This window comes from Pimephales promelas, chromosome 13, assembly GCF_988280905.1.
Source record: "Pimephales promelas chromosome 13, fPimPro1.hap1.1, whole genome shotgun sequence".
Classification (NCBI taxonomy): Eukaryota; Metazoa; Chordata; class Actinopteri; order Cypriniformes; family Leuciscidae; genus Pimephales; species Pimephales promelas.
Window position 1 is genome coordinate 35,628,318 of NC_142781.1, and position 20,055 is coordinate 35,648,372.

Here is a 20,055-nt window from a genome sequence, read left to right on the forward strand (position 1 = left end):
GATAATGGTCATTTTCAGCTTTTATCGGCCGATGTTGTCCTGATATCATCGTGCATCCCGAACAACGAGCCTGTTTCGTATTTAACACACACATTTCTAAGGCCTGTAATGACGCAAACGCTGCGCTTTCACTAAATCTCCTGCAGTGCTTCTGTGTCTGACCCATATTTAGACTCTTATATCAAGTAAAAGTCGTTTAGTGTAATTCTACAAACGTTTATTTCAAATCTGAGCTGATTTTATCAAGTAAACGTAAGAATAACTTTGATATCGTTAGTAATATTTCATCTGTACTGGGGCAGCTTCGGTTTACTCGATTATCAGACAACATTTAATAGAAAATTCACGAGTGTTAAATATGATCATCAGGCTTTTGGGGAAGGTTTATGTGTTCATCTGTCAATCATTATTGTATTGCATTGCATCATGTGAAATATCATCTCAATAAGACATTCTAGACATGTATATGCATTTTATGCAAGTATCTGATATATATATATATATATATTGATTTAAATTCAAAGTGTCAGAATTTCATATCACTATTATTTGTCCATATGAATATCAGCATCTGCACCAAATTTTTTGCTCAGTTTTGGCCTCCATATTCTCACTATATTACACTATATGAGCTATACATTTAATTTTGATCACAACTAAGCATTTAAATATCATCTTAATAAAACATATTATTGGCTGATACTGATATTATATGCATTTTATGCAAGTATCTAGCTATACTGTAATAAAGATATACATAAGCATTTTTGTTTATATAAATACCAGCATCTGCAGCAAATTGCATATTTTTTGCTCCGTCTCTGAATAAAATAAAACTTTTCCTCTGCATGAGCCATAAAACTATCAAATAAGATCCAAAACATAAAATACACAATCAAACGGGTTCGGATGTTGCATAAAAATAAACAATTATTTCACATGTCAGGGTTTTTACAGTAGGTTTGCATTGACGTCGAGCAAACTTTTTTTGCTTTTTAAAATGTCTACATCAACACGATCTGCGTTGCATTATATGTTTTGATCATACAACGAAGCATTTAAAAGGACGGAGAAATTAAAGATCTGTGCAAATGCTACATAATATTGATCCATTGGTTTATATTTTGTTCAAGTTCAACTCTTTAGCTGTGCTTTCAATGCATAATGATATTAATTCTCTTATTAATTTTAATTTAATCAATTTAAAGCTAGTGTTTTATTGCTTTTCAAAATGTTCACACAACATGAGTTTTATTTTTGCACAGTGATTGTTAGCAAAATCACATTTACACCCGTGTTTAACGTACTCACTAGAGCCTGATCTGAACGCCCGGTCTAAAACAACGTGAACTTGCAGTTTCTTGATGATTTTGGTCCTGACACTGAAGCGCGGTCTGTAAAGGTCACGCCGTGAGAAACTCGACTCATGCACATGGGAGTGGCGAGTGTGGTTCACATGCGGAAACTTCCCTGCAATGACACCGACATTTCATCCAGCGCCACACGGCTCCGACTCGTGCAACATCAACTCTTTTAGAGCGTTGCATTCTCAGAGCTTTTCTGTGTGTGCAATATGTCTATTTATGTGCACAAAACGATGTGTATTCTGTGTAGAATGTGCATCGAGGACTCAATAATGTAATGTTCTGCATGGATTGAATATTGCATCCAATAATGCAATGCAACCGTCCTTTTTCATTGGTTCTATGCATGTTTATTAGTGCTGGAAAACGATTGATCACATCCAAAAATAAAAGTGTGTGTTTACATAATATATGCGTGTACTTTTCTCAATATAAATACACACATATGCATGCATATATTTAAGAAATAAGAGCTAAACTGGTATTATCTAATTGTGCAGCTGACGGATATTCAACATAATTCATGTGTGAGAGTCAAATATAACCACTATAGCCAATAAACTGTGATGATGTGAGAAATGTGTGTGAATGCATTTTTGGTTTGACTGTATATTATGCAAACACATTTATTTTGGGATGCAACAGCACTAATTTACATAACATTCACAGAACGCATACTATAAATGTTAGTACGCCATTCTTCTGAGTGAGCAATCTCCAGTTGCATGCAAACTGCATGAATCTGAGTAATGCACAGCGTTTCCAGCAAGAGCTGCAGCTTCATGCATTCTTCCTGAAGCTGTGACATCACTTCCTGTGACATCAGGGGTCTGGTTGAGGGGGGATGGGACTAGTTAAACAGACCCCCCCCCAATCTCTCTTTAACCAGCGCATTGTAAACAGAGTTTTCCACATTAACCCGAGGAGGCGTTTCAAAAGCTACACCAACAGCATTTTTATGCATCCAGTAGGCTCACAAAAGCGTGTTTTTGATGCACAACACTTGGAATCAACACCGAAAAAAAAAAATCAGTTTTTCTTTAAAATATATATATATATATATATATATATATAAATAAAAATAAAGCTCCTCCAACTTTTTAAATTCTTGTCTTCGTGACGGCGGCCACAAATGCATGTGTTTGTGATGCACAAAAATACCAAAAAGGTGGGAAGCAATGAACACATTTGGAGAAAATCAGTGTTTTCCCCAAAAAATGTCAAATAAAACGCCTCCAACGCTGTAAATTCTTCTGTGTTGGTAACGGCGGCCACAGGTCACTGCATAGCGAACCTTCCTCGTCACTCTCAGCCTAGACAGACACAAAACACACACACGCCTCACCTCTAAAGTGCATGAGGGCCACGGGCTGAAAGGGCCCGTTGGCGTTGGGGGCGTCCAGAACCATCCTGGCCTCGTCTTTAGAGCATGTCAACATCTATCAGTCCAAACGGGCCCGGCTAACTTGAGCTGTTAGCCTCCATTTTAGCACAAACACTCTCAGCAGAAAATGAAGCTCCGCTGCTGGAGGGAAGCTGCTAGCTAGTGATGTCACACATCAAAGGGAGGCTGCTGATTGGCTGGAGGAGATCATGTGATCTTACCCAGGAGAGGAGGCTGCTGAGTGGCTGGAGGAGGCGGGACTTTGGATCTGATTGGCTAAATGCAGGGTATATGCAGATTGTGGGATCTTTCACACTGGTGCGGAGCAGTGGATAACGGCCGCTCACGACATGTGCACTGTACTGTGCCGCTCTGGTGCTTGGAATTGTGGGAAAAGTGTGTGTTTGTAATGTAAACGGAAGCGGATTTAAAAATATTCCTGGATTTTTTTTTTTCAATGGTTGAATTTAACTTGAATAATCAAATTCAATTCTTAAAACAATTTATCAATGCATTGCATTTCATTAACAACAGTGGCCTATGAAACGGTTTTTATTTTTTGCTGAAATTTCTTGTTTTTTTAGGAATTTTTTAAGGAATGCATTTTTTAATTGTTCATTTACATTTAAATAATAAAAAATGATGTCTAATCAATTGAATTCATAAAACTTTAAAAATAATAATAATAATAATAAATAAATAAATTAAATATCTGAAATTTCTTGTTTCCGGTTTAAAATTTTTCTGGAATCCATTTTTAATGGTTCAATTAAATTTTAATAATCAAAAAATAAATGTCTAAATCAAATGAATTCATAAAACTTTCAAAAAAAAAAAATTTCTTGTTTCCGGTTTTAATTTTTCTGGAATGCATTTTTAATGGTTTAATTGCATTTTAATAATGAAAAATTATTTCTAATAATTCAAAATAATAAAATTTAGGAAATGCATTAGTTTATTACAATTTTTACAATATTTATGCCCAATGAAATTTGTGTTTGACTTTTTCAGAAATTTTGTTCTGGAATCCATTTTTAATGGTTTAATTATATTTTAATAATCAAAAATTATGTCTAATCAACTGAATTCATAAAACTTTTTAAATTGTTTATTAATATTTACAATATTTTTTCCCCATGCTCGACTTTTCAGAAATTATGATTTGAATGGTTTAATTAAATACAATTTTAAAAAGTCTATCCTTTTTTAAATAAACGTCTGTTTTATATATTCTGGATTCTGTATGATTTTATAGCATTTATAATCATAATGGGTTTTAACCAGATGAATGCTTAAGCTTTTAAAAGGTTTGTGTTTAACGCCCTGGTAACCATCCGCATCACTCTTACATCATCATGCTCTCGTGCGTCATCATGTTCCTGAAAACTGCACAGATGTGGAGCACTTCAGGAGCACAGCAACCCTGCCCTGTCTAAAGCGGGAAACACCATATCTCGGCTTTACCTGTGCAGGGTTGCAGCCGGAAATGAACCATCTGATGGTAAATAAAGAGAAAACGATGACATAACAGTTTGACAAAAGCCCTTCTCAGACGCATGACGAACCGCAGCGAAACACTGACAGGAAACCGCATCAACACCTGCAGATGCAGAACCTCGAAGCTCAGAGGATACACCCCAACACGGCTTTAAAATATTCTACACTATAGTCGGACACTTTTAGAGTAAAATTTGAAATGTAGGAACCTTTCAGATGCATTCATGCTATTAAATCAATATATTATTTATCTATGTAAAATATAAACATACATAGATTGTAGAGAGATTTTATAGCAATCCATATATTAAATTAAATTAAAAAAATATTATATTTATTATAAAAATATAAATTATATTTTCAATAACTTGTTTAAATATATATATATATATATATGTGTGTGTGTATTTATATATATATATATATATATATATATATATTATATTTATAGCAAATCTAGTTAACCTAATTGAAAATAAGTGTGGATGCATTGACATGAACATTTTGGCCGATACTGATAACTCTTTATATTTGAAAGCCGGATATATCAGATATATCGGCCTATAAATCTAAATCCAAATTTTTATAGAAAATTTGAGAGCCTGATTACAAAAACAAAAGTCTCAAAAAATTATAATGATGTAATTTATTTTATAAATTATTTATCATAATTTATTGTAGCCTATATGACAAAATATGATTGAAAATATGACCGTTTTAGTTTTCAGAGTGATTCCAATCATATTTCAAGCAATTCAAAATGTGTTAGGGCTGTCAAAGTTAACGCATTCATTTTGCGATTATTTTTTTCTGTTTATCGAGATAAAGTGCCATTTACTACATTCCTGAATGAACCAGCAGTTTGAACGAATCAATCGGGTGAACCAACGATTCAATGACTCATTCATAAAGAGAGACATTTACTACATTTCTGAATCATGAGTGATTAATTTGTGAAATAAAATAAATAATGACTATATAGACAGAAAAATGACAAACATACCAAATTACATTAAAAAAATTAATTTGAAATATTTATGAAAACTATAATAGCAACTCAATGACACTAAATAACACTGGTTTCTGTCTGTCTGGAAAATCATTATCATCATTACAATGCAAACGTGAAAATCAAAATGAAACGACTTTCCTTTTCTGCTGATGTAAGCAAGGCCATGTGGGCGGGGCTATATAATATGCACCAATAATATCACCGAACACGTTTCATGATCCAATCAAATCGCTATAAATACAATCTGCAAACTGGACATCCCGTTTGACGCATGAACAGAGCGTCAGGTCTCGCGTCTCACCTTTAAACGCAGGCAGTTTCTGTAGTTCTCGGTTGTTGCTCAGGCTGAATCTGGACGAGCTCGTTCTCTTCTCTTTCTTCAGCGTGGTTTGAGTTCCCGACGGTTTCCCCTTTAGCAGCTGTGTGGTCGGCGGGACGCTGTTCCCACCCTTCTTGTTCGATCCCTGATGAATGAAAATGATGAAAGTCAGAACTGCGAGATATAAAGTCAGAATTGCGATATATAAAGTTATAATTGCGAGATATAAAGTTATAATTGCGAGAGATAAAGTCAGAATTGCGAGATATAAAGTTGCAATTGCGTGATAAAGTCAGAACTGCGAGATATAAAGTCATTGCTAGATATAAAGTCGCAATTGTGAGATATAGGCTAAAGTCAGAAATGCGAGATATAAAGTCATAATTGCGAGATATAAAGTCATTGTGTAATAAAAAGTTGCAATTGCGTGATAAAGTCAGAACTGCGATATATAAAGTCAGAACTGCGAGATATAAAGTTATAATTGTGAGATATAAAGTTATAATTGCGAGATATAAAGTTGCAATTGCGAGATAAAAAGTCGCAATTGTGAGATATAGGCTAAAGTTAGAAATGCGAGATATAAAGTCATAATTGCGAGATATAAAGTCGCAATTGCGAGATAAAAAGTCGTGATATTAAAATATTTTTGTTAGTTGAATTAAAGTAAAATATTTAAAAAAAACGTAAACTTATTTTATTAAACAATTCTTATTTTTATGGATCCCACCATATCGGTATCGGCCAATTTATGTTTATTTGTCATACTATCGTTATCGGCTGATATATTAAAGCCGATAATGTAGTATTTCCTTCAGCTCAAACACTTCAGATGCGCACTGTTCAACATGATGGATTTGAAATCCTTAAAATATGACTGGAATCACTTTGAAAATGAAAACAGTCTTATTTCCTATATTTTTGTCATATAGGCTACATGAAATTATAATGAGAACATTATAATTGTGTGTGATTGGGACATGGTAGACTTGTTTTTGTAATCAGGCTCTCAAATTTCATGGATTTAGATTTATAGGCCAATATATCGGTTATCAGCTTTCAAAATAAAGAATTAACGTTACCGTTCTCGTCCAAAATGTTCATATTCGTACATCCCTACTTATCTTCATTTAATTTAAATTGATGTGCTTAATATAAAATATTAATTAAATTGACAAAAACAAACTACAAAATTATAATAAATTTACTACACACACATTAGAGATAGCTAGATAGATAGGCTAAACAAAATCCTGTCAGAATTACCTCATGTTCGGAGTTGTCCTGTCCTCCTGTTTTACCAACTTTTGCCGATTTTGTTGAATCCTATAAAGAAAATAAAGACTATAAAAAGTAATCTTGCATTTTCCCCCAATAAAATAATAACTTAATAATTATGTGAACAGAAAGAGACAGCTAATTTTTAGCAATCCAGCTTAAGCACCTAATGTTCAAACCTGGATTGAACACCAAATACACTATTTAAAAAAAACTAAACTTTATGTTTACGTGCAAGGATGTTGTTCATTCAATCACGCATTTGGTGAAAACAATATTTACCATGAACGAGAAACCACCAATATTATCCTGCTAACAAGCTAAAGTTAGCTTTGCTACGAAACCTGAACGTATGCATAAATAAACTGTTCATAAATACACACAGTTCATTTAAAGTCACTTAAAGTGCTCTGTTTGGCATCTAGGGATGTAAATCTGTAGAATGTTTTAAATCCCACGCCTATATATCCTGATTTATTGTGAGCAGAACTGGAGTTAGCATGAATGCTAATGTCTCGAGCTGAGGGATGAAACAAATCTGCCGCTTTGATCCGCGTATAAATCCACATTTTTCCCAATTTTCTCAGATTTTCCTCCACATAAGACCTCGGGAATATGTATCTCACCTTGTCTTTCTTGACTTTATTCGGCATGGCACTCAGAAGCGTGTGTTTCCAGTCAGCCAGTCAGTGAGTGTGTGTCTCTGTCAGAAACTCCTGCAGCTGGTAAACTAACACACTAAACTAAACTGAATTAAACTGAACTGAATTAAATTGAACTGAACTGAGCAGATAATGAACTCATCCTGCACTTCTCCTGCACTTCAGCTCTTCTTTCATTCTCATCTGAGGAAATATGCAGGCATGAAATAACGCATTTTATTAGTGTAATAATATTTTACACTGAGCAGGACATTAATCGTTCAGTGTTGCAGTAATAATCAATAATGTGTGCTTTATAGACACACTATGATTCATGTTCACTTCACTGCTTTCTGGACTCGTGTGTGTCTCGAGTGTTTGAAATGTTGGCGCTGTTTTAGTTTGTGTTTTGTATTATTCTGCTGCCATCTGATGGACACCCACTGCATGAGCAGAGATATATACCCTCGGTTTCACAGACTAGACTGTGACTATACTGTTTATTTATGAACTTTTCTTTTAGATGTATCTAATATTAATAGATGTATAAAATACGTTTGTGTGTGCATATATATTATGTATTGTACACACAACCTTTTGTCATATGCGATTAAACAGTTGAAAGCTTAGTTAAAATTATAAAATTAGTTTGATGATCAAATCATGTGTGACAAATATGCAAAAATTTAAAATCAGAAGTTGGCAAATAATGTTTTATAGCAACAATTTACAATAAAATGTAACATTTTAAAACATTTTTTCTTAATGTTTTGTGGTACCTAACATTTTAAAACAATATTTTTTTAATGAAATGTTTTTTAAACATTATGCATTCGTTTGGTGTTTTTTTAAATAACAATTTACAATGTTTTTGGGAACTGTTAAACACGTTTTTGTCTTTAAATATTTTTAGTCTATGCATTTTTATGCTCTAATTAAGAAAAGGTTTTGAACATTTGTAAAAAAAAATATATATATATTGAAAAAACTTGTTTTTTTATTTACATTTATTCACATCTTGTTTTTAAAATGTTCTAGGAAACATTCAACAAACTTCTTTCAAACATTCTTAAGTAGTTTTTTACAGTACTTAAAGACAAAGGTTTTGTCTTGTTTTTTTTTTACAATAAGGCTGTATTTTAAAACACATTTTGATGTTTTTAAGAGGATGCATTAACCATTAAAATATACATTTAAATGGTTAAGTACACGTGTCAGATAAGAATGCATGGTGTCATGTAATTAATCTGATGCTGTTTTCACTAACCCGTTTATGTTTTCATTCTCTGATTCAGACACTTATCGTCTCTAGTTTTGGATGATAAACATGAAGACGCCATTATCAATAACCCGATATGCTGAACTTTATTTCAGGATTCCATCGTGTCAATAATACAGTTTCAATGTCAAACTTTACATCCCATAAACACTCAAAAATAAACATTGGAATGTTAAAATGAACGACTTTTTACAAAACAATGTGCAAATACAACTCAAAAGAATACAAAAAACAGAAGATGAAATGACAAGGTCTTTGTACACAGAGCTGGAGACAGCGAGAGTGTCCTCAGGCATCTTTATAATGATAATAATCAGGGTTCAGTCCACCTCCTCCATGCGCGAGGCGTCGTCGTCGTCTCCCTCGAGCACAGGCATCTCCTCCACCGCGGCCGAACTCGTCTCTTCTGTGGGAGCGTCGTCCTCGTCGATGCCTGACACACACACACACACACACTCCTTAAGTCAATGAATGTCATGATTACGCATTCAGTGTGTTTACTACAAGTTTGAGTTAGTTTAAACATTTGTTTTTGTTTCCTAACATTGTAAAATAAGGTATATTTTTAACTCTGAAGTAGAACTGTTAGGATTTATAATTTGTATTTTTTATTTTTTTAACTCCTCACCTAAGCCGAGTTTGATCATCCTGTAGATGCGGTTGGAGTGCGTCTGCGGGTCGTCCAGCGTGAAGCCCGAGGAGAGCAGCGCCGTCTCGAACAGCAGGATCACCAGATCCTTCACCGATTTGTCGTTCTTGTCGGCTTCTGCCTTTGTCCGCAGGGTCTCCACGATGGGATGGTCCGGGTTGATCTCCAGGTGCTTCTTGGCGGCCATGTAGCCCATGGTGGAGTTGTCTCGCAGGGCCTGAGCCTTCATGATCCTCTCCATGTTGGCCGTCCAGCCGTACGTGCTTGTGACGATGCAGCAAGGCGAAGAAACCAGACGGTTCGACACGGTGACCTGACGCAAACATAAACATGCCAGTGAACAATCAAACCAGATTGCATATTTATTTTTAATTTAATATAAATTTTTAATTTAATTTAATTTAATTTTTTGTGTTTTTTTATGTCATTTTTGCTCTCCTCCGCCCAGCTATTTTCATCTCGTTTTAATTTTGTCTCAAAATTTTAATTTCTCAGTCAAAATATTATTCTACCATTTTAATTAATCAGAATTAAATGCAGCCCAATAATATTATTTATTTAACTGGTCTCATAATCTACACATTCCACAATCCCCCCACATCACAGAGCGCTGCTTACATAGTTTTACATAAAACTGACTTTTATTGGTCTAAAATCGTCGTTAATGTATATACTGACAATACTGTGCTGCAATATGCATTTCGTTTTACATTTGTTTACATAAATCAGCTGCGTGGATGAATATTGATGATTAGTCCATTAACTCAATCAGTTAGACACTCTGAGGTTGATTTTTTTTAAAGTAAAATACTGAAAAAAAAAATGAGAAAAATTCACATTTATAGCTTTTGTTTAATTGAACTTGCATGTCTGTGTTCAGACTGCAGACTTGCCAAAGATTGTATTTAATTGGAGAGTACAGTCATAACATAGTATATAATCGTAAAAGTCGAGACTGTTTTTTTTTTGTCAGGCTCTCAAATTAAATAAAAATTTGGATTTAGATTTATCAGCCGATATAGAGTGCCAAGTTACGACGTCAAAACGCGGAAGTGAGTTAGCATTTTAGCATTACGGTTCCCTGGGATTTTTGAATGGGTTTTTGCTAAATCGCCTAAAAATTAGGTCTGTGGTGAACAGAGCCTCTAAATATTTTCACGTTTTGACCTATGAACACACAGTTATAACCTGCTTGTGGTTTTTTAAACTTTATTGTGTCTGATTGTGTTTTTTAAAATCTTTATATAGGCTTCAAAATGTATAAATTTTGGATTAACACAACCCTTTGTTAAACACAGATCATATTTTTAGCGATTTTCCAAAAGTCTATGGGGAAAATGCATTGACCTTCCGAGCTTGAGTTGTCCTACAAAGTGACGTCATCACTTCGGCACTCTATATCGGCTTAAAATAAGATTATCAGTTATCGTATCGGCCCAAAATGTTCACATGGGTGCATCCCTACATTAATTGATCATTACCTTCTCAACCTTCTTCTCCAGGATGTCCTTCATGATCTTGCACAGGCTTTCGAACTTGGCCTTCTTCTCCTCCTGCTTCTTCTTCTCCTCCTCGTCCTCGGGAAGCTCCAGACCCTCTTTGGTCACGGACACCAGGTTCTTGCCCTCGAAGTCCTTCAGCTGCTGAACGCAGTATTCGTCGATGGGCTCGATCATGTAGATCACCTCCAGGCCGGCTTTGCGAAGACGTTCCACGAAGGCCGAGTTCGCCACCTGGTCTTTGGTCTCGCCTGTAAATATAGGATTTGTATTAGATTAAATCTGTATTCATCGAGTTGCTTCGAAAGAATCGAATCGTGCGAGTAGAATTGGGACATCTGAATTGATACCCAGCCCTAATTAAAATAATGAAGTTCATTAAGCCACCACTGACCGGTGATGTAGTAGATGTGCTTCTGCGTGTCCTTCATGCGCGTGACGTAATCTTTGAGGGAAACCATCTCGTCTCCAGAAGCGGATGTGTAGTAGCGAAGCAGCTCCGACAACTTCTTCCTGTTCTGCGAGTCTTCATGGATGCCCAGCTGTGTGTGAGGAAACATATTCATTTACTCATTCAATACCCTTTAACCTTCACACTTTAACACATCTTTCCCTCACGGCTCCTTTAAAATGATACTAATTTGATATTGTTTTCTATTTTTTAATGCTGTTATTTTTGTCATTTACCTTTAAATTACTAGATTTGATCAATTAATAATAAATAATAATTTAAGCAAATTCCTCATTCTTTCAACTTAACTCGATTTCATGCATAATTCAGCTCTAAATATCTTGCATTGGGAGTCTTTGCTGACCTCTTGTAGAAAATTAATAATATAAGATGATATTTCATGACTGTAGATGGGCTTATAGCTCTATATGGAGCTGTTCTTCTGGTTCCTTAAGTCTGTAAACTTCAGTGTGCATTAAGATACACATTATAAGATAATTTTTTGGTAAAGTTTTAGCATTTTTAGGTTTTTCGATGTGTACTGAAACATTCCTCACATTCGATCATCCTACTCTGATGAACACTAACGAGTTTCGGGTCAAAATGACCAAAGGGAAGGATTACAGCACTCGTTTTAAGCGATCAGTTTTCACCTTGATGTTCTTGGAGAAGTGCTCGTAAAGCTTCTTGTAGTTGTCTTTGTCCTCGGCGAGTTCGGTGAAGAGATCCAGACACTTCTTGACCAGGTTCTTGCGGATGACTTTCAGGATCTTGCTCTGTTGAAGCATCTCTCTGGAGATGTTCAGCGGCAGATCCTCAGAGTCCACCACACCCTTGATGAAGTCTGGGAGGGAAGATGGATCATTTTAACCCTATTGTCTCATATTTGATATGCAACTCTTTCAAAGGCCTGTAAATTATCAAAACTAGGGATGCGCGATATATCGGCTATATCGGTTTCGGCTGATATCGGTTCGATATATCAAAGCCGATAAATAATGGATAATTTCCTTAAGCTGAGGTCATGGCTTTTATTGGTGAGATTTTAGTTTTTGTACAAAGGGTCTAAAAAAAATAAAAAAATAAATCAAATCAATATTTAGATTTATCGGCCGATATATCAGTTATCGGCTTTTAAATATAAAGAATTATCCGTTATCGGCTGAACTTTTCATATCCCTCCTAAAATTGAAAAGTCTATACAGTGTTATTCTCCTATAAATATATTAAAGCCGATAAAATATGTATTATTTCCTTCAGCTGAGATGCTTCAGATGCGCACTTGTTCAACATGATGGTTTTGAATTGCTTGAAATATGATTGGAATCACTTTAAAAAGGAAATATAGGCTTCACAAAATTATAAAGAACGCATAACAAGATCGGTATCAGAAAATTTCACATCGGTGCATCCCTAATCAAAACTTAGAAAAAAAATCTACAACAAATCTGCAGATTTTTAACAAGTAAACATAATAACTTTTATATTGTTAGTAATATTTCAAGTGCACTGAAGCAGCTTCAGTTAACTTGATTATAGGACAACATTTATTAGAAAATATCAAATATGATCAGGCTTTTAAAGAAGGTTTATCTCTCAATTGTCATAAAACAAAGCATTTCAATATCATCCGACTAAAACATTATTGGCAAATATTGATATTTAAATACATTTTTGTTTTTTCCTCACTATATCATACTTTACGAGCCATAAAAACTTGATATTTTAAAAAAATATTACCTTTTTTTAAAATATGTCTTCAAAATACGTATGTCACGCTTTACAGGGTTAAAAACACAGCACAATAAACAACACTGAGACTTAAGATTACCTAAAAGCACTGTGAAATCTGTGTGGCGTTTGCGTCTTAAGAGTATATTCAGAATCAGACTTTGATTTGATTCTTACTGAGGTACTCTGGGATCAGCTCGTCGCAGTTGTCCATGATGAAGACCCTGCGCACGTACAGCTTGATGTTATTCTTCTTCTTCTTGTTCTCGAAGAGGTCGAACGGGGCTCGGCGAGGAATGAAGAGCAGCGCGCGAAACTCCAGCTGACCTTCCACAGAGAAGTGCTATTTGGAAACACAAACACAATCAGTCGGTTAAACTAAACCTTTGCACGTGTGTTAAAAATAACCAAACTTTGTTTATATGTTTTGATTAATGTACTATACAAGTCAGTTTGTTTGTTTTTTATTTCATATTTTGTATTTTTATGATACTACATTATATTTACGTTATATTTATAATCCATCTATTCACTTTTTGAGTGTAGACCTGAAAAGTAAATGTCCATCTTAAACTGTAAATGCTTTAGAGGGACAGACTGAAAAAAAAAAAAAAAGATGAATTTAAAAACTTGAATTTTACGTGCATTGTGAAAAATGCACAAAAACACTATTTTCAAATTTTTAAATGAAATAAATTTTTAAAATTACGTTTAACTCTAAAACTTCAAGAAAATCAAAACCATTAACAAGTTGTGCTCCAAATTTGAGGTTGACATCTCAAAAAAATGTGTTGTTCGGCTGCAGTTCCAAACGCTTCCACTAGAGGAAACTCTCCATTCATTTCTGACACGAGGAGCACAAGAGAGACTGTTGTTCACAGCACCATTTTATTCTGCAAATCAAGACAGTCACCTTGACGGCCAGGTGATCCTCCCAGTCGTTGGTCAGGCTCTTGTAGAACTCGCCGTACTCCTCGTTGGTGATGTCATCGGGGTTGCGGGTCCACAGTGGTTTGGTCTTGTTGAGCTCCTCCTGGTCGATGTACTTCTCCTTGATCTTCTTCTTTTTCTTCTTCTTGTCGGAGCTCTTGTCATCATGGTCCTCGTCATCTGATCCCACATCTTCGATCTCGGGCTTGTCCTCATCCTTCTCGCCCTCTTCCTCATTCTTCTCTTCTTTCTTCTCCTCTTCCTCCGCCTCTTCATCATCGCTCACCTCCTTGTCGCGCTCCTTCTCGACCTGAAAAGAAAACATGTTGTTGTTTTTTTTTTTCATATTACAAATTACTAATCTGTACATGCATGAGAGGGATAGGATTGTCATTTTCCTCAATTATACAAGTTAATTTAAGTAAGATCTTCAAATATTCCCTTAGAAGAAAAGTGTACTGTACACATTAATAAATTGCTCAATTAAAAAAAAGCAATTGAAATGTAATTATTGCTTCATATAATAAATTGCTAAATTAAAAAAAGCAATTGAAATGTAATTATTGCTTCATAAAAGTAACTAGTCGAGTGTGACGTTTCTATGTACTTTTGAAAAAGTTTCACTTTTTTAAATGATGTAATAGTTAAATGATACATTGTATCAGCAAAAAATGTCAAATAACCAAAATACAAAAAAATTTAAATACGTTATTTTTATATTATGGAATAGTAGCTAAATGATACTTTATTGGCATAAAATGTAAATAAAATACAAAAAAAACTATGTATTATGCCTTTTTTAAATAAAAGTATAGAATATTAGCTTGATTAAACATTAAACAAATTAACAAAAATTATTTTTTTAAATTATGAAAAGGTTTTAAAAAAAATACTAAAGATCTAAATATATATATGTATGCTTGGGGGTCTGCAGATGGAAATTAGCCTATGGCTATAATCTGGCATATTTACATTTGTTAAAAATGTTCATTAATATGTATTGTCCCTTTTGTCTTTTTCTACAAATAAAATAAAAATAAATAAATATAGTAGGTGTAGTTAAATTATAAAGTATGTTAGCAACAATTTAAATTAAACAAAATACAAAAAAAATAATTAAATATGGTCTTTTTTTTAATTAAGGAATAGTGGCTGAAAGATACATTGCAGGAAAAAAAATACCACAATTTTTATTTTATTTTTTAAGCAAATAAACTTCTACAAAATACCTCCTGGAAGTAAATTAAATTAATTAACCTAAACCAGGGTTTCCCCACACTGAAGCTAATAATTTAATCATAAATGTAAATACATAAAACAAATAAAAATAAAACATATTTAAAACAATGAAAGACTCACGAAGAGCGTGATGGGGTAGCCGATGAACTGCGAGTGCTTCTTCACGATCTCTTTGATCCGCCGCTCCTCGATGTACTCCATCTGATCCTCCTTCAGGTGCAGGATCACCTTAGTGCCGCGGCCCATCGGCTCGGCTGTAGAAAACACTCACTTCACATTACAGTTCCAGGACAATGATTCAAAGATAATCGTCTTTAACCCTCTGGTGCTCTTTGGTAACTTTTGACGGATTTTTTTTTACTTTATCGGAATGGTTCGAAACTTGGTAAAGGTTTTGGCACTTGTTATGCGAACACACAAAAAAAATCATGGCCAAGGTTTAATGGTGCTGTGAACAACAGTCTCACTTGTGCTCCTCGTGTCAGAAATGAATGGAGAGTTTCCTCTAGTGGAAGCGTTTGGAACTGCAGCCGAACACACTCTCACTGAACGCTCGTTTACGGAGAGATCGGCTCACATGCGGACACGCACTTGCTTAAATTACACATTTTTTTTTACATTTTTAGAGTAATTATTTTTTTGAAAATATTAAAAATAGTATTTTTGCACATTTTCATAACAATAAATTTTAAATTCTGTAACTTTCTTTTAAGTTCACTTTTTACACGTCAGCATTAATCTGCCACGTGTTGTCTTTAAAAAGAGATCAAACTTCAGTCCGTCGGTCTAAAATAGGGCTGTCAACTTTAGTCGTTTAGTCGACTAATCGGTCGATGCCGTCGTGGTCGACTGACATTCTTATTGGTCGACCAGTTGCATTTTTTTTTTTTTTTACCAATAGAAGGAATTTTTCAATGACTTACTCCTTGATATTTATTCATTTATAATCAGTTATTTATTACTGTATTCTAAATATAATTAGCCTATGTTTTGTCCCCAACTTTAAAATGCTTTAATTTAGGCTATTTTTGTAACTGCGCCACAGTTTAGCGCACACACATAATACACTCGGGAACCACACCTGTGTCTGGCTGCGCTGCTGCTCACGCTCGGTAAGGGATGCTGTATTCATTCTGTTAGAACGCTGCTTGTTTTGGCTTTAGTCGACAAAATGTCCAGGAAATATAAATCTTTTGTCTGGCTGCATTTTAAAACAAAGACGACAAGACTGTGGAGGGAGGTGATCGCGTTGCCATTATGAGCGCGCAAGTCGCGCGCCTACATTTAAAATCGAACTTGAGCGCGCAAAAGACGTGAGCAGCCTTTTAACGGCTATATCATGCTGACTCAATAGATTGTGTTTTCTTAATGTTTTCGTTTTTATTTGTACACTTGACGCATTTGAAAATAGCCTAAATAATGCAACAAAACGAAAATAAACATATACGCGGTACAGCCTATTATATGATTGTTTTTAAGTTATTTGGGTTTTTTTGAGTGTTGTTTAAAACGCCTTGATCGTCAGGACTAAAGTTAACCCATAGCTTTGAAAGTAAAGAAGAATATAAAGCCTGTATAAACGAGAGCTTTTGTTGGGATTTTTCATTATGTGGCAGATAGCAGTTATATTTTTTGCAGCGTGTGGTGTGGTCAGGTGCGCGATTGGGACTGTACTATAGACCTAGGACAGAGCTCTTCACTTTTTGCAGTTAAAAAATCACTTAATTTTCAAAGAATTATATTATTATTATAGTTTTATTTATTTGTGATGTTTTTTCGTTGTTGTTTTATAAATGCTCAATGACAATTGTTTAAAAATGTTTAATCAAAATATCACGTTTTTTTTTTTTTTTTTTTTTTTAGTCGACTAATCGTCGAGCAGGACTCGACTTTGGTCGACTAAGGATTTCTTTGGTTGAATACAGCCCTAGTCTAAAAAATTAAAGCTTTCAATTTTCATGTCGACGCTCAAGAAAAAAGTGAATAAATGCATTATAAAAAAAGCGTAAATTTAATTTAGTACCATAAAATCAATATAAAATATTTAAAAAAAACCTTAGCGAACTAAAAAATAGTACATTAATTTAATTAAAATAAAAAAAATTAATTTCGCCCATTTTTGACCGACAAGCGAAAAACACCAGAGGGTTCAAACAATTCAAAGACGTTGGTATTTAAAGGTATCCACTTACAGTTGTCCACTTTAACGGTGAAGGATCCGCCGGCGGACGACTCCCACGCGTACTGCTCGTCATCTATGTTTTTGGTGATGACCGTGACTTTCTCGGCCACCAGGTACGCGGAGTAGAAGCCCACACCGAACTGACCGATCATTGAGATGTCGGCTCCAGCCTGAAGGGCCTCCATGAAGGCCTTTGTGCCGGATTTGGCGATGGTGCCCAGGTTATTAATGAGGTCCGCTTTGGTCATGCCGATGCCGGTATCAATGATCGTGAGTGTGCGGTCTTGTTTGTTGGGAATGATTTCGATTTTGAGGTCTTTTCCTGAGTCCAGCTTGCTCGGGTCTGTGAGGCTTTCATAGCGGATTTTGTCCAAAGCCTGATGGGAAACAGAATATTTAGTTCCTTATGCGTTTCACTGTTTTATTAAAACACTGAAAAACGTTGATAAATTGCTTGTAATGTGTTTGTTTAGTTTTTTGCATGCATTTATGGAATGCAACCTTTTTAAAGGTTCCTACTTTTGTACCCTACATTGAACATACTGTAGATTGAAACGACTCAATATTAATTTTCACTTGGAAATACGTCAAAAACGGGGACTTTAATTTTCTTATGAGACATTGTAAGTGGGTAACACTTTATTTTAAGGTGTCATTGTTACAGTGTAATTATTTATTTAAGTACTGGGTAATATTAAGCAACTGGTGCTTACTCTAGAGATTATGTACAGGATTAGGATTTGGTTGAGGGTTAGTTGCATGTAATTTATGCATAATTTACTGTTACATGTAACATCACTGTAAAATAAAGTGTTACCAATTCTTGTTATGGTTTTACAGTAATTTCCAGTGCTGGGTATCCAAGATTACGCACATCTGAAGAGTTGGAGATGAGCTCCCTGAGGAAGATCTCTTTGTTGGAGTAGAAGGTGTTGATGATCAGAGACATGAGCTGAGCGATCTCAGCCTGGAAAGCGAAGGTCTCGGCCTCCTCGGCCTCCATCGGCTGGTCGTGCGCCTCCGGCATCTGTGAGAGCGTGGGACAAACACAATATTACATACACACACACACACTATTTGACGAGGGTCATTTGCACATCTCAGACATTGAGTTATTATGTGTGAAAAGCAAATGAAATGGCAGTAGAAGGAAGCGCAAACGTGATTAATTGCATCCAAAATAAAAGTTTGTGTTTACACAATATATATATATATAAAATGCATGTATATATTTAAGGCAAAGGTGTTATTTATATATCAAATATTTATATATAATATAAATTATGTTTAAATACAGTATAAACATGCATACATTTCTTAAATATATATAAATGCATTTGTGTGAAATGACTTTATATATACAAAATAATTATAAATGGTATTATTATGAAATCCGTTATACAATGTAACGTAACGTTAAATGTATTCATTTAAACAACGTAATAAATTAATCATTTAAATTGCATGTTGCCTGTAGACATTGCAAAAATAAAACGAGATGTTGCTTTTGTCACTGATTTTAGCATTTAAAAAGCATTAGTATTTAATTCAAAGGAAGCTGCTTAAATGTGGATACTTCAGTTTATCCTAACCTGAACCATGAGGGCTAATAGCGAGTTTTAATTCAAAAGTGTTATGCACATATAACATATTAACTCTATTATTAACCCATTAAACTCATTAGACAGGGATTTAATTTGTTAACTCCCACACTAAGCTGAAGGGAAATTAGCGCCACCTGTCGGTCCAAGCGAATCATTACAAGCTTCTAGAACCTACCGAACGCTCTATATCTCACATTAACATGGATAACATCACTTCAGTTATCACTGTAACGTTACGTGTAATATGTGAATTAGAAAGAATAATGCCATTAATTTCAGTCAGGAAAAATACCAATGCGTTAATTTATGCTTTAATATTGACATCCTCGATATTCATATATACAACTCACATATTTTAAATAGCTCTTATTGACATGCACATGCAATAATGATGTCCTCAAATGCTTTCATAAGCACATTTATTGATAGTGTGAATCTTTAATAATAGCCTCGTTTAATCTGATGAAAATCTTCTTAGGTAAGTTAACGTTAAAACTCCAGATGGACTCCTTATCCACCGCATCATTTCTAAATACAAGCCCTTTTAAATACAAGTAACGTTAACAGCGACTTACAGGTGTAAGAAAAACTTAAATGGACTACATATTTGCTCAAATAACATTACAAGTTAAAAAAAAAACCTCCGTGTACGTTAAATGTTAAATAGCATCACAACTGTCAGCAGCAGAATGAATGAAACGGGATTAAACGTCGAATATCCTCACAACATTTGCGTGATATCACACAACAAGAGAAATGGTATTGAATTAGGACGTTATTGCGATTATATTTTCTTACCTTTAACGATTTGTTAAAGTGAAATAGATTAGGCGCTTCTCCTGACGAAAGCTGTGAGAATTTTCTCCTCAACCGTCACTTTGAGAGACTTATAAACTTGCGCGTGCGTTACGCTTACTTATATACGTCCAGTTGAGAGAGTTCGAGAACGCGTACGTTCCACAAATCTCTCGAATCTTCTCAATGCTTTCCAATGGG

At 34.6% G+C, this 20,055-nt stretch overlaps 2 protein-coding genes across 5 annotated transcripts in view; both read right to left on the bottom strand.

Moving 5' to 3' along the window:
- The window catches only part of ppp2r5cb (protein phosphatase 2, regulatory subunit B', gamma b), a 27,946-nt gene extending 20,154 nt beyond the window's left edge, over nucleotides 1-7,792 (bottom strand). Inside the window, exons 1-3 of one of the 4 annotated variants that reach the window (XM_089118982.1) lie at nucleotides 7,481-7,792; nucleotides 6,843-6,902; nucleotides 5,559-5,721 (exon numbers count right to left, since the gene is read on the bottom strand). In XM_089118982.1, the coding sequence (XP_088975108.1) occupies nucleotides 5,559-5,721; nucleotides 6,843-6,902; nucleotides 7,481-7,507 (250 nt within the window). In that variant the 5' untranslated portion in view covers nucleotides 7,508-7,792. Of the gene's footprint in view, nucleotides 1-2,709; nucleotides 2,916-5,558; nucleotides 5,722-6,842; nucleotides 6,903-7,480 lie in introns of those variants that run through there. The other 3 variants (XM_039690059.2, XM_039690060.2, XM_039690062.2) reach the window with 3 other exon arrangements.
- A 1,042-nt stretch (nucleotides 7,793-8,834) lies between these two features.
- LOC120491995 (heat shock protein HSP 90-alpha) lies at nucleotides 8,835-20,043 on the bottom strand. The gene is made up of 11 exons (XM_039690054.2): nucleotides 19,858-20,043; nucleotides 18,330-18,482; nucleotides 17,466-17,832; nucleotides 15,394-15,527; nucleotides 14,018-14,344; nucleotides 13,282-13,447; nucleotides 12,027-12,217; nucleotides 11,317-11,464; nucleotides 10,905-11,173; nucleotides 9,403-9,736; nucleotides 8,835-9,207 (listed from the first exon to the last, which is right to left on the bottom strand). The coding sequence occupies exons 2-11, from the start codon at nucleotides 18,480-18,482 to the stop codon at nucleotides 9,095-9,097; spliced, it is 2,202 nt and encodes a 733-aa protein (XP_039545988.2). The 5' UTR covers nucleotides 19,858-20,043; the 3' UTR covers nucleotides 8,835-9,094.
- Nucleotides 20,044-20,055: the final 12 nt, after the last annotated feature.

Excerpts from the sequence above, each read along its gene's own strand:
- LOC120491995 (XM_039690054.2), bottom strand. The coding sequence starts at position 18,482 with ATGCCGGAGGCGCACGACCAGCCGATGGAGGCCGAGGAGGCCGAGACC. Across the intron at positions 14,345-15,393 it reads GCTACCCCATCACGCTCTTC|GTCGAGAAGGAGCGCGACAA; the intron begins GTGAGTCTTTCA and ends TTTTCTTTTCAG. Across the intron at positions 9,208-9,402 it reads GATGATCAAACTCGGCTTAG|GCATCGACGAGGACGACGCT; the intron begins GTGAGGAGTTAA and ends TGTGTGTGTCAG.